General features: G+C 53.3%; 1 protein-coding gene across 1 annotated transcript in view; it reads left to right on the top strand.

Annotated features, from left to right (window-relative positions):
* WDR93 (WD repeat domain 93) overlaps window positions 1-13,129 on the top strand; it is a gene marked incomplete at both ends in the record, with an annotated part of 39,314 nt that overhangs the window by 12,822 nt on the left and 13,363 nt on the right. Inside the window, 9 exons of the mRNA XM_080691689.1 lie at window positions 1,631-1,719; window positions 3,720-3,887; window positions 5,449-5,513; window positions 6,047-6,133; window positions 7,300-7,419; window positions 8,163-8,376; window positions 11,026-11,089; window positions 12,477-12,633; window positions 12,920-13,124. Of these exons, the coding sequence (XP_080547815.1) occupies window positions 1,631-1,719; window positions 3,720-3,887; window positions 5,449-5,513; window positions 6,047-6,133; window positions 7,300-7,419; window positions 8,163-8,376; window positions 11,026-11,089; window positions 12,477-12,633; window positions 12,920-13,124 (1,169 nt within the window). The remainder of the gene's footprint in view (window positions 1-1,630; window positions 1,720-3,719; window positions 3,888-5,448; window positions 5,514-6,046; window positions 6,134-7,299; window positions 7,420-8,162; window positions 8,377-11,025; window positions 11,090-12,476; window positions 12,634-12,919; window positions 13,125-13,129) is intronic.

Here is a 13,129-nt window from a genome sequence, read left to right as displayed (position 1 = left end):
TATGATACTGGGGTTCCTTCTACCTCCGGGCTACACTCCCAGACCTATTTTTCCATTTTTATTTGGAAACAGGGTCTCATAGAGTATCTGATTTTTGTAAAATTAGCAAAACTAACATATTTTAAACAAAATGACTAATGACCCCTGTCTCTTTTCAACCCAATTTTCCTCTACCATAATTCTTCCCATAACGGGTGGTGTTAGAGTGACCATGGGCATTTTGTGTTCGTGTGTGTGTGTGTGTGTGTGTGTGTGTGTGTGTGTGTGTGTGTTCAGTACCAGGGATTGAACCCAGGAGTATTCTACCTCTGAGCTTCACTCCAAGCCCTTTAAAAAAAATTTTTTTTTTTTTTGTAACAGGGTCTGCATTGCTTAGGGCCTCGTTAAGTTGCTGAGGCTGGCCTCCAGCCTGCAATCTTTCTGTCTCAGCCTCCCAAGTACTAGGATTACAGGTGTGTATCACCACAGCTCGCCATAATTTCATTTCGTATTCTTTTTCTTAAAGAGGGGCCCATGATACCTGGATTTGCCCCTGAAAAAAATATCTTCCCAATCCACCAAGACTAGTGACTTGGGCTTTCATCTTGCCTTTGGAATACCTTAGAAGACAAAGCAGCCCTGGGGTGTCCTGGCCCTCCCTCCAAGCCTGGCAGCACACCTCTTCCTGAGTTTCAGTGCAGGAGAGGTCACACCTGAGGACTTTCTGAGGAGCGCACCATTTTACCACCATGCACCGACCCTCTGATTCCTGGTTAATATTCTTTATTCTGCCTGAAGTCTTCCAAGTCAGATACCAACACAGCCTCCCCGCTTTCTTTCGGCTAGTTTTAGTAGGTTGTGTCTGTTTTGATACTTTAACTCTGAACATATTGGTTTCTTTACATTTAAACTGAATTTCAAGCCGGGCGTGATGGCTCACGCTTGTAATCCCAGCATTCGGGAGGCTGAGACCAGAGGATCGCGGTTCGTGGACAGCCTCAGCCACTTAGTGAGGCCCTCTGCAACTCAGTGAGACCCTGTTTCAAAATAAAGAATAAAAAAACAGGACAGGGGGTGTAGCTCGGAGGTCAAATGCCCCTGGGTTCAATCTCCAGACAGACAAATAAGTAAATAAATAAATAAACTGAATTTCTTTGGGTTTTGTCCTTTTAAACAATCTGACCATCTCTGCTTTTTCACTGAGGGGGGGGGGGATTTAGACCATGTAGGTTTAATGTGATTATTGCTGTGGTTGGGTTTAAAGCTACCACCTTGCTACTTAGTATTTGTCCCATCTGTTTTTCTTCCCTCTCCTTTCTGCCGTCGTCGTCGTCGTCTTCTTCTCCTTCTCCTTCTCCTTCTCCTTCTCCTTCTTCTTCTTCTTCTTTTTCTTTTTGTGGTACTGGGGTTCCTGGAAAACCTTCTACCTTCAGGCTACACCCCTATTTGTTATATTTTTTATTTGGAAACAGGTCTCTTAAACCAGCGCAGCTGGCTTTGAACCTGCGTGATCCTCCTGTCTCCGCCTCCCAAGCGCGGGGATTGCAAGCCTGCGCCACCACGCCCGGCTCTGCCTTCTTTTTGAGTGTTTTTAGTGATTCCATGGCATCTCCTTTGTTGACTGATTGGATATGCCTTTTCCATATCATAGGATCCGAACATTTATTTTAGAGGTGACATTAAGCTGAGTCTTCCAATCAACATAATGAAGATCAGGCCACCTAAACCTATAACAGGCAAGTATAATCCAGCTGAGGCTTTCTTTGTGCCATTATTATTATTTCACCATTCTTCCTTCCTCGCCTTTTTCCAGATTTTCTATTTTTTTCTGCTTATTAGCAGCAATATCTAATTATATACATAGTTTTTTGTTTGTTTGTTGTTGTTGTTTTTTTTTTTTTTGGTGGTACTGGGGGTGGGAACCAGGGACTCTTCTACCTCCGGGCCATACTCCCAGACCTATTTTTATATTTTTATTTGGAAACAGGGTCTCACTAAGTTGCTGAGAGCCTCACTAAGTAGCTGAGGCTGGCTTCGAACCTGTGTGATCTTCCTGTCTCAGCCCCCCAAGCGCAGGGACTACAAGCGTGCTCCACCATGCCCAGCTTATATACATAGTTCTGAAGAGGAAATATCTTTTTTTTTTTTCTGGTGGTACTGGGGTTCCTGGAAGCCCTTCTACCTCCGGGCTACACTCCCAGACCTATTTTTTATTTTTGGAAACTGGGTCTCCTAAGCCAGCGATCCTCCTGTCTCCGCCTCCCAAGCACGGGGATTACAAGCGTACGCCACCACGCCAGCAAAGAGGAAATATCTTAAAACTTACAAACTCTGGGACATAAAAATATAATTGTTATGAAGATAGTTAACCTCATCGGAAGTTCAGCAAAGAGAGACACCGCCTCTGACTGCTAGGTGAAGTTCGTTATGCCTACATTCCTGAGCCAACCCCCTCATCAGCATTTGCTGAATGCCCACAAGGCACAAACCACAAAGACGAGTAAGACGCAGATGGTCCATCAAAGGAGGAAGAAAACAGGTCAGCAGATAGAAACAAGCCACAGGCACCGAGGAGGCTCTAGACTAGTGTGAGCTCATCTCCAAGATGCTGAGCGAGATCTGAAGGGCGCAGGGAGCAGCAGCAGTGCTCGGGCTCAGCGGCGCCTGACTCGAAGACCCCGATTGCTGGCCCTGCCCCAGAACTCCTGTTCCCATAGGGCTGGGCCTGGGCTCGATAAAACATTTCGACTGGCCCTAGGTGACTCTGCCCCTGCTGATCTGACTTCAACCTTTGAGAACTAACCCCGTATGTGATACCTTCTCTTTAGAAAAACCTCTAGAAAGTTATTCAAGAACTTGAAGACAGTTGGGCATGGTGGCACAAGCCAAGCAATCTCAGTACTTGGGACGATCACAGGTTTGAAGCCAGCCTCAGCATCTTAGTGAAACCCTCAGCAACCTAGCAAGACTCTGTTTCAAAACAAAACATAAAAAGGAATGAAAGCATAGCTTGGAGGTAGAACGCCACTAGGTTCAACCCCCAATACCATAAGAAAAAAGGAACTGGAAGAGAGAAAGAGAAAAAAGGGGGAGAAAGGAAACAAGAGAGGGAAGGAGGAAGAGAGGGAGGGCGGACAGCTGTAGCCTCTGGGAAGCAGCCTGGGGCACAAGGACTCTGGGAGTTTGAGGGACCCAGGCACCCTCCAAAGGGAAGTCAGGGGATGAATCTAAGAGAACAAGTCACCCAGTATTACCGGGGATTTAGGAAGCAAGGAATAAGAAGGAAATGAAAGGTCATTTGGAAGGGGGTGATGAAGAGCGTGATTGACAGGGAAAGGAGACCGCTGATAGGAAGGCACGCGGAAAAACGTCAGCACAGAACTCGCGAGCCCGCTGGATTACGTGGGTCTTCTGCAGCCACCAAAAAGTAACGGTCTCCGGCAGGTTTGGGCCCGGCTTAGCTGGGGGGAGATGGCGACAGGGACCATCTCCCCGTCCTTTGCAGAGACTCAGTGATTCAGCAGCCGAAGAAAAGACTGGATTTGGAGAAGGAGGAGGAGGGAGGGCAGAGGCTCTCCAGCACCTGGGCTCGCACCTGGGCTCGCAGACCCACTGCAGAGCAAGAGTGGGTTTCTGAGGAAGAGGCTTCTGCAGGCAGGGGAAAGCACAGGGGAAGATGGGGTCAGCAAAGGCGACGTCAGGTGATTCGACTAATTCTGGACTATTTCCGACCAAGGTACTACATTCAAAAGCCCTCTGGAAGTCTTTGCAAAGATAGAAGACTGCTGCGGGCTGGGCTCGGGGCAGAACCACTTCATCAAAGACAGTCAGTGGGAGCACCAGGCGGACATCTTCCACACCTACTACAAGAAGTACCTGGACGGGGAGTGGGAGGAGGAGCTGTCCAGGTGAGCCCGGACGCAGCCCCAGGACCAGAACTAGTACCAGGGCAGAGAGGTCTTTGGGGTTTGGAGAAATGTTTAGAGACGTTCGGCAGTTTTCGGTTTTGGGTGTGTGTGTGTGTGTGTGTGTGTGTGTGTGTGTGTGTGTGTGGACGGGTGTGCTGGGGATTGAACCCAGGGGCATTCTACCTCTGAGCTTTACCTTTAGCCCTTTTTATCTTTTATCCTGAAACCAGAGTCTCACAAGGTTGCTGAGAGTCCCACTGCATTGCTGAGACTGTCCTCAAACCTGCAATTCTCCCATCTCAGCCTCTCAAATATTGGGATTATAGGTGTATGCCACTATGCCTGCCTCAGCAGATTATTTTAAAATGTTGTGTGGACATTATTTAAGAATGGTTAGAATAGCTGGGCTGTAATCCTAGTCATTGGAAGTCTGAGACAGAAGGATCACAGGTTAAAGCCAGCCGCGGTGGTGCACTCTTGTAGCCCCAGCATTTGGGAGGCTGAGCTAGGAGGAGCGCGGTTCTCAGGCAGCCTCAGCTACTTAGTAAGGTCCTCTGCAACTCAGTGAGACCCTATTAAAATAAAAATAAACTGGGCTTGGTGGCGCATGCTTGTAATCCCTGCACTTGGGAGGCTAAGACAGGAGGATCATGCAGGTTCAAAGCCAACCTCAGCTAATTACTGAGGCTCTCAACAACTTAGTGAGACCCTGTTTCCAAATAAAGTGTAAAATAGGTCTGGAAGTATAGCCCGGAGGTAGAAAGCCCCTGGGTTCCACCCCCAGTACCACAATAAATAAATAAATAAATAAATAAATAAATAAATAATAAAATAAAAATAATAGGGCTAGGGGTGTAGCTCAGATGTAGAATGCTCCTGTGTTAAATTCCCAGCATCACACACACACACACACACACACACACACACACACACTTAAACGAAACAAACAGAAAAACAAAGACCCAGCTGACCAGCACACCTCTGGCCTCACTGCCTCTGGGGTTGAGTGAACTTTGCTGCACATGGCCCAAGTCTCTGTGTGTGTGTGTGTGTGTGTGTGTGTGTGTGTGTGTGTGTGTGTGTTACTAGGGATTGAACTCAGGGGCATTTTACCTCCAAGCTACACACCCACCCCCAGCCCTTTTTTTTTTTAAATTGTATTATTTGGAAACAGGTTCTTACTAATTTACTGACAGCCTCACCAAGTTGTTGAGGCTGGCCGCGAACCTGCGATCTTCCTGTCTCAGCCTCCCAAGCACTAGGATTACAGACATGCGCCACTGCGCCCAGGGCCTGGGTCTGCTCTTTAGAGATCTTCTGGAGGACAGAGGGGGCTCTGCCCTGCCCCACCCGGCCTGGGAGAGGCTCTGCCTGCCCTGCCCTCACCAACGCCCAGCTCTATACCCCCCACCAGGACCTGCACCTAGAAGGCTCTTGCCTCAAGGCCCCGTGCCCCTGGGAAGGTCCATCCTAACTGTCCATTTCGGGTCTTGGTAGCAAGCCCGCCATCACCTCTCCTTGGCGGGGAGTCTGCGCGGCTCTGACTCTTCTCCTCTCCCAGCACAGCCACGTTCCACTTCCTCCTGCCCAGCTGTCTGATGCCAGTGGAGACCAAGAGCCCCCCAGGTAGGCAAGCAGGCAGCGGTCCCAGCAAGCCCAGGGCTTCCGCAGGTGACCCTTGCCTGGTGGAGGATGGAGGCAGGTTGGAAGCTGTGGCCTCAGGGTTCCTGCTTGGGTCTGAGCCTCTGAGCCCAGACACCATCCCCCGAGGGGCCCCCTGAAGGTGTGTGAGCACGTCCCCGCCAGGCCTCCAGGGTCTGCACTTGGCCTGCAGCAAATGTTAGCTTTGACCACCAGTGGACACGAATCTTCCAGGAGGTGTGAGAGCAGCCACAGACAGTGTGTGTGTGTGTGTGTGTGTGTGTGTGTGTGTGTGTGTGTGCCCTCCTTGTGTATCTTCCTTGTCCAGGAAGGCAAGTAACCCCAGGGACAGCCCCACGGCACACCTCACCTTTCGTCCTCAGGAAGCTCACCCCTGTGGGGTGCTATCCCCAGCAGAGCAAACCCTCAGCGTCCCCACCCGGGGCTCGGGCAAAAGCCTTGCACACCACCCGAGGCCCCAGGCCTCCTGCCAACACCTCTCTCCTCTTCTTAACCAGGTGTGGCCAGTTTCCTCGGCGTACACTGGGCTGGACGTCACAATTTCTTCCTCTATTCACTGAACCGGACTCTGAAGGATAAAATTGGTACTTTTGCACGGACGCGGGAGTGGTCAGCGCAGGGCTCTGACGATGTGTCCTTCCCCAGCTTAGCTGAGGGCGCGTGAGGGACACGAGCCACGGGCTGCAGCAGGGACTCGGTGGGTACAGAGTGACCTCAAGGGCCGCTCCCTGAGCTGTCACGTTTTGTAAAGATGGCAGCCCTGCGGGTCCATGCAGCCCCTTCCCCAGTGAGGAGGATGGGCTCGGCCGGTCCCTGCCCAGCTCTAGCCCAGCTGTGTAGTTCCAGGCCAGACCCTTCAAGCCCAACCTGCCTCCTCTGGTGAAACACGCAGCCAATTATACCATCTACTGCTAATGTTTCCTGTATACAGTAGACTGCCATTTCTGTATGTAAAAGTTCTCCCGTGTGTGTGTGGTGGGGGGGGGAGGCAGGCAGACTGATGGTTGAACCCAGGGCCATTCTACCTCTGAGCTACACCTCCAACCCTTTTAATTTTTTGTTTAGAGTCCTGCTAGGTTGCTGAGAGCCTCACTGTATTACTGAGGCTGGCCTTGAACCTACATTCTTTCTGTCTCAGCCTCCCAAGTACTAGGATTACCAGCGTGCCCCAGCTGCCTGGCTTGAAGCAGGAGGGGAGGCTGTTAGCCAGGTCTGTGGAGATGGTTACTGAGCAGGTTCAGCCTGTGCTCAGTCCTGGAGCTGGGCACTCATGTCACGCTTTAGTACTGTCAAAAGTCATGTTGAAAATTCAATAATTCCAGGGCTTGGGAGGCTGAAACAGGAGGATTGCAGGTTTGAGGCCAACTAGTGGAAACTTCTCAAGACTCCGATTCCAAATAAAAAATAATATAGGACTGGGAGTGTAGCTCGAAGGTAGAATGCTCCTGGGTTCAAGTCCCGGCAACACACACACACACACACACACACACACACACACTCACTCACAATGTCTCTACTCCCCGCCTTCTAGCGGGCAGTCTGCCTTCTAATCTCCACTTCTCTGCAGTTGGCCCTCCTTGGCAGTTACTGACTCCTCAGCCTCAGTCTCCACATCTGTAAATTGGGGGCCTCATGGGACCTGCTGCATAGAACCCTTTTGAGAACTTAGCTCCGCAGTGCCCACAAGTGCAGGCACCCAGAGCGGGTGGGAGCAGACGGGGCGGCCTAGTGAGCGGTGTCCTTCCCCTAGACCCCGAGGGTGTGTGGCCCTGCGCAGCACCCATCACAGTCTCCAGACTCAGCGGCTCCTCCTCCCACCTGGTGCTGGCATGCGAGGACGGGGTGCTCCTACTGTGGGACCTGGCCCAAGGTGAGAGCCTGCCTCTTGGAAGCCCTGCGAGGCCTGGGCAGAGACACGGGGACACTGGGTCCCTGAGCACCTGGCATCTGTGTCGCTCTGTTGAGTACTGGGACTCAACGCGGTCCTGGGAGCGCGGTGTAGCCTCCAGATGTACCCGGTGGAGAAGGCTCTCTACGCCTGAGCCGTCCTCCTCCTCATCCTCCTCTTTCTCCTCTTCCTCGCGGCTCCCAGGCTCTCAAGGTGGAGCCACTTTGGGCTCTCCTTCCTGATAGCCGCTCCGTGCCCCCATCAGCGGGGACTCCACTGGTTTTGCAGTTGAGAGACCTAGAAAGCAGTCCAGGCAGAACCTCAGTGGGGCCCCAGGGCCCGGCCCGCCTTGCAGGTGTGGAAGTCGGGGACCAGCCTCTTGGGGGGAGGGCCTCCCTGGTAGCAACTTAATGAGATTAATGAAGCCAGGGTGGGCAGTCTCGCAAGCACGTGCTTGTTCCCATTTCGTCTGGATATTGATAGATCCTCGCTCGGCTCCTGGCGCATGCGCTCCACGTGCTCTGCTCCGCCGTAGCCCCCCCCCCCCCTCGCCCACCGCCGGTGGGGCTCTGGTCCCGGCTCCTGGGCTGGGGTTTCACCTGCAGAGGGCAAGCAATGCCGGCCTTTGCCCTGCCCTCCCCAGCCCCTGTGCACCTGCTGGTCGCAGGACCAGCACCCCCCCCCCCCCCCCCCGTGATCACTGGCTGTGTGATTGTTCTTTCCAGGATTCCCCCTCGGGGTCGTCGCTCTTCCTGAGGGATGCCACTGCCAAAGCATCCACTTCCTAAAGTATTTCTTGGTCCACAAAGGACAGAACATGTATCCCGAGGGCCCGGTGAAAGCCCAGATGAAATGCGTGGTGCTGTGCACGGACGCGTCCCTCTTCCTGGTGACAGCCAGCGGGACCCAAGGACCCACCCTCAGTTTGCTTGTCGAGAGGTGGGTGGCTCCCGGCAGACCGACGGCCTCCCGCTGCTGCGTGCGTGCGTGGGCCGAATTTTTCTAAAGAAATTGTTTGGCGGTGTGTAAGGCATCTTTCTTACCCATGTGATCAAGAAGGGACCCAGTTCTGCAAAAACAATGTCTCATCAGTTTCCCCCAGGATCTATTTTTAATTAAAAATATTTGATGAATGCAAATGAATCCATACAATGTGTGTGCACTAAAAGGAATGAGAGGAACTCCCCTGTACCCACTGGTAAGGGAACACCTCCAGCTCCGTGATTGCTCCCAGACTGCCTCTCCATCATCCCCAAAGGCTGTTAATGACGTACGGCCACACCGAACCACCCCAAAACCTGATGGCTAAGGAAAAAACTGTCAGCTGGGCTCAGCGGCAGCCACCTGTGATCCCAGTATTTGGAAAGCTGACAGGAAGATTACAGATTTGAGGCCAGTCTCACCAACTTGGTGAGACCTTGTGTCAAAATAAAAAATAAAGCCAGGCATGGTGGCACACACCTGTAACCCCAATACTTGGGAAGCTGAGACAGGAGGATCACAGGTTTGTGGCCAGCCTCAGCTACTTGCAAAGCCCTCCCCAACTTAGTGAGACTCTGTTTCAAAATAAAGAATAAAGCCAGGTGTGGTGGCACACGCTTGTAATCCCAGTGCTTGGGAGGTCGAGACAGGAGGATCACACAGGTTTGAAGCCAGCCTCAGCTACTCAGTGAGGCTCTCAGCAACTTAGTGAGACCCTGTTTTAAAATAAAGTATAAAATAGGTATGGGAGTGTAGTCCAGGGGTAGAAAAGCCCCTGGGTTCCACCCCTAGTAACACACACACACACACACACACACACACACACACAGGAATAAAAAATAGGGCTGGGAGTGTAGCTCCCAGATAGAATGCCCCTGGGCTCAATCCTCAGTCACACACACACACACACACACACACACACACACACACACAAATAGAGCTGGCAATGTGGTTCAGAGTTAGAATGTCCCTGTGTTCAATTCTCAGTACTAAATAAACATAAAAAGCCAGGCATGGTGGCACACACTTATAATCTCAACATTTGGGAGGCTGAGACAGGAGGATTGTGGTTTGCAGACAGTCTCAGCTACCTAGGCCCTTTACAATTCAGTGAGACCCTGTTTCAAAATAAAGGATTTAAAAAACAGGGCTGGGGATGGAAGCTGGGAGTTAGAGTGCCCCTGGGTTCCATTCCTAGTACCGGAAGGAAGGAAGGAAGGAAGGAAGGAAGGAAGGAAGGAAGGAAGGAAGGAAGGAAGGCAGGCAGGCAGGCAGGCAGGCAGTGGCTGTTGGCCGGGTTCTGTAGGTCCACAGCTCGGGTGCTCTGGCTCGGGCAGGTCCCTCTCAGACCTCCCTAGGTGCCACCTGTGTGTGCAGGCAGCTGGCGCCCGGCCAGGCTCTGGGATGGCCTCCCTCTCGCCCCTGCAGCTGGCCAGCTGTTGGCGGGACACCTCGCGCTTTCCCCGCAGCCCCTCCTGCAGGCTGGCTCAGGCCTCCTCGGGCGCCAGCGTGAGGGTCCCAGCAGCAAGCGAGCACAGTCCAGGCACGAGTGCCGCTCACGCTCTGCCCTCGTTACGCCTGCTGAGGTCCCGTCGGCAAAGCTCGTCCCCAGGCTGCCCCACGTCCAAGCGGCAGAAAAAGACGCTCTGCCTTTTGGTGGGAGTCGCTGCCAATGAGGGGCAATTGTTTGCTCAACAGTTTTTATTGCTTTTCTAAAGTCGTCATTTCTTTGATTGTGTTAAGAGTTAACTGCATGCATATGTCTGGCTGTGTCTCTAAATAGCATATTATTTAGCTGTGCCTATTTAGGAAACGTATCGATGGAACTATGTACTACATATTCTCCAACTTTTTTTTTCCAGTACTGGGGATGGAGCCCAGGGGTGCTCTACCTCCGAGCTACGCCCCCTGCCCTATTTCTTATTCTTCATTTTTAAAACAGGCTCTCATTAAGTTGCGGCGGGCTCACTAAGTAGCTGAGGCTGTCCACAAAAAGCGATCCTCCGGTCTCAGCCTCCCGAAAGCTGGAATGACAAGCGTGCGCCACCACGCCCGGCTCTAACTTGCTTTGCAATGTTGTTCACGAGAGTCACGGGTGTTAGTGTGCGTAGCTCCAGTTCTTTCATTTCCATGGCTGTATTATATTTCATTCTCTAAGTTCCCAGAATGACTTCCAAGCATTCTCCTGCTAATGAAACTGAAATTTGCTCCTTCTTTTTTTGCTACTACTAAACACTCTCCTCTAGCCTGGCGTGGTGGCGCACCCTTGCAATCCCAGCACTCCGGAGGCTGAGACAGGAGGATCACGTTTCGCGGCCAGCCTCAGCTACTTAGTGAGGGCCTCTGCAACTCAGTGAGACCCTGCTTCAAAATAAAGCATAAAAAATAGGCCAGGGGGTGTAGCTCAGAGGTAGAATGCCCCTGGGTTCCATCCTCAGTACCAGAAAACCAAAACCAAAACCAATCTCCTCAACATACTTCCTGGTGCACATATCAAGAGTTTCCCTGAGAAACTCTAGGAGACTCTAGGAGAGGTCCCTAGGAGATGGTAGTAAAAGTTTGAACCACTTAAGGAAGGAGAACTTGCATGTGTTTTGTTTCCTGTAGGCCCAGAAAGCACCTGGAAGAAGCCATCTCTGCGGTGGCCCCAGTCCCAGCCTTACCTGGCATGGTAGGTGTCCCTGCCTCTCACTCCTCTCCTGGGCATGTGTTCGTCTTTTCTTCAGGAACTGTATTTTGGTGGTCTAGTGCGTGCCAGGCACTGGACTAGCGAGACATGAAAGAGAAAGTCCATGGCTGGGGTGTAGCTCAGTGGCAGAGCCACGCTTGCTTAACAGGGGCCAGCGTGAGGCTATGGGTTCTGTCCCCAGCACCAAAAAACTCTGACAAATAAAAAAAGCCCCTGCTTAGTGGAGCTCACAGTTCACTGGCAAAGACAGGCAGGTCACCAAGCAGCCAGCCTGGAACTCAAGAAAGGCTGTCATGTGATTTTGCAAAGGCCGCGGGGCGCAGAGAGGGGGCTGCCTCACTTGGCCTGCAGAAGGGGTGACTGGAGGTCACAGCTGAGCTGGGCCAGGGGAGATGAGAAGGCAGCCCCAGCCGGTGGAGGGCCCCCCGCCAGGCAGAAGGGGCTTGAGGTGTGGAGGAGGAGATCAGGGGTACATATACTCAGCTCAGAACGGCCTGGGAGTCGGAGGTGTCTGTGGCTGATGCTGGGGTGGGACATTGCAGCTGATCCTAATTCTCACAGGGCCCACCTGATGGGCCATGGGCCTGGAGAGAGAGTCTGTGACTCCCAGGGGCCCTTCAGAGGCTGAGGCATAGAGGGCCGCAGGAGCCCATTCTGTGCTCACCAGCAGCTAGTGAGCAGGGAAGGGAGCTGGGAGCCTGCAGATTCCCCAGCCCCAGGGCACCAGCATCACTTACAGGTCAAGGAGGAGGAGCGCACTTCTAAGGCTTCTGAGGGCTCCCCAAGCCCTGGGTCCTGCAAGCTGGGGAGGCTGTGGAGGGCTGAGAGTGCAGCATCCTGTGCTGAAGAGAAGGTGCTTGGGCACTGCAGCCACAAATCCCAAATGGGGACAAAGGCCAGAGGCGGGAGGCCGGCCGGGGTGGCCAGGAGCGGATGTGTGAGGGAGGGCAATGGATGGAGGACGGCCATGGGGCCATGGGGCCAAGGAGGCTTTTGAAGCCCAGGGAACCTGGTTTGCTCCCTGCAGGGAAGGAAGGCAGGAGGGCCACAGGATCAAGCAGGTCCCTGGGGGCTTAGGAAGAAGGGTTCTCCAGCCAGTATCCTGGCAAGAACAGGGAGAAGCCAAGGGGGTAAAAGGGGTGCGGCACCCTGGGTCGAGGGGCGTGGGGCGGGGCTCCTGCCAGCTCATGCCCTGGCGCCTGCGCTCCCCCACCATGGCCTGCGATGGATCTGGAGCCGGTGCCCAAGAGCTTATAGACCCTTCTCCGTGCTGCGCTGTGTGTCCAGCTGGTTCCCACCCCACGGGCGGCCTCCTCCCCTGAGGGCCCGAGTCCAGCAGAAGTCTCCACTCGATGTCTCTGCGCCCCAGGTGCTGCTCTTTTCCAGGAACGGCTCCATGAACCTCATGGATGTGACCAAGACCAAAATCACCTGCGCCTTTGCACCCCCTGGGCCTCATCACCCCGAGGTGCCCTGGAAGCCGGTGTTTGTGGTGTCCTCACACCACCCCTACTTCCTGCTCCAAGGTACAGAGGGGAACGTGAGGGCTGTGGCCTCTCCTCGCCCAGGCCTTCCACAAAGCACAGGGACCCCCGTCTCCTCCCCTGCACCCCTCTGCCACGGCCAAAGGACCCTGCAGCCCGGGCTCACAGGGCTCTCTGGCCTAGTCCTGGCCTGGCCTTACTCTGGCTCCTGCTGCCCACCCCAAGTGGCCCTTCTCAGCCAGCCCAGCGACTCAGCCTCCACAGGCAGCGGCCACCAGCGCCCGGAGAGACGCAACGATGCAGAATGCAGAGGTCCCTTTCGTTGCAGGAAGCCCTCTGGATGGTGCGGAATCCTCCAGTGATGACCCAAAGGACACCCCAAGCTCCATTTTCTGTTTTGATTTTGAAGCCTACCCACTCCTGGAAAATATCTGCAAAAACTGCACCATTCCTCAGAAGGACCTGAGAGACAGCATGGTGTTCCTGCGGGTGCTGCCGCTGGAAGAGAGATGCGAGCGGCTCCTTCAGAACAGGTGCA

Source organism: Muscardinus avellanarius (genome assembly GCF_963383645.1).
Source record: "Muscardinus avellanarius genome assembly, chromosome: 3".
Taxonomy (NCBI): Eukaryota; Metazoa; Chordata; class Mammalia; order Rodentia; family Gliridae; genus Muscardinus; species Muscardinus avellanarius.
Note: the sequence above shows the minus strand (reverse complement) of the source record. Positions and strands in the feature narration are given on the sequence as shown.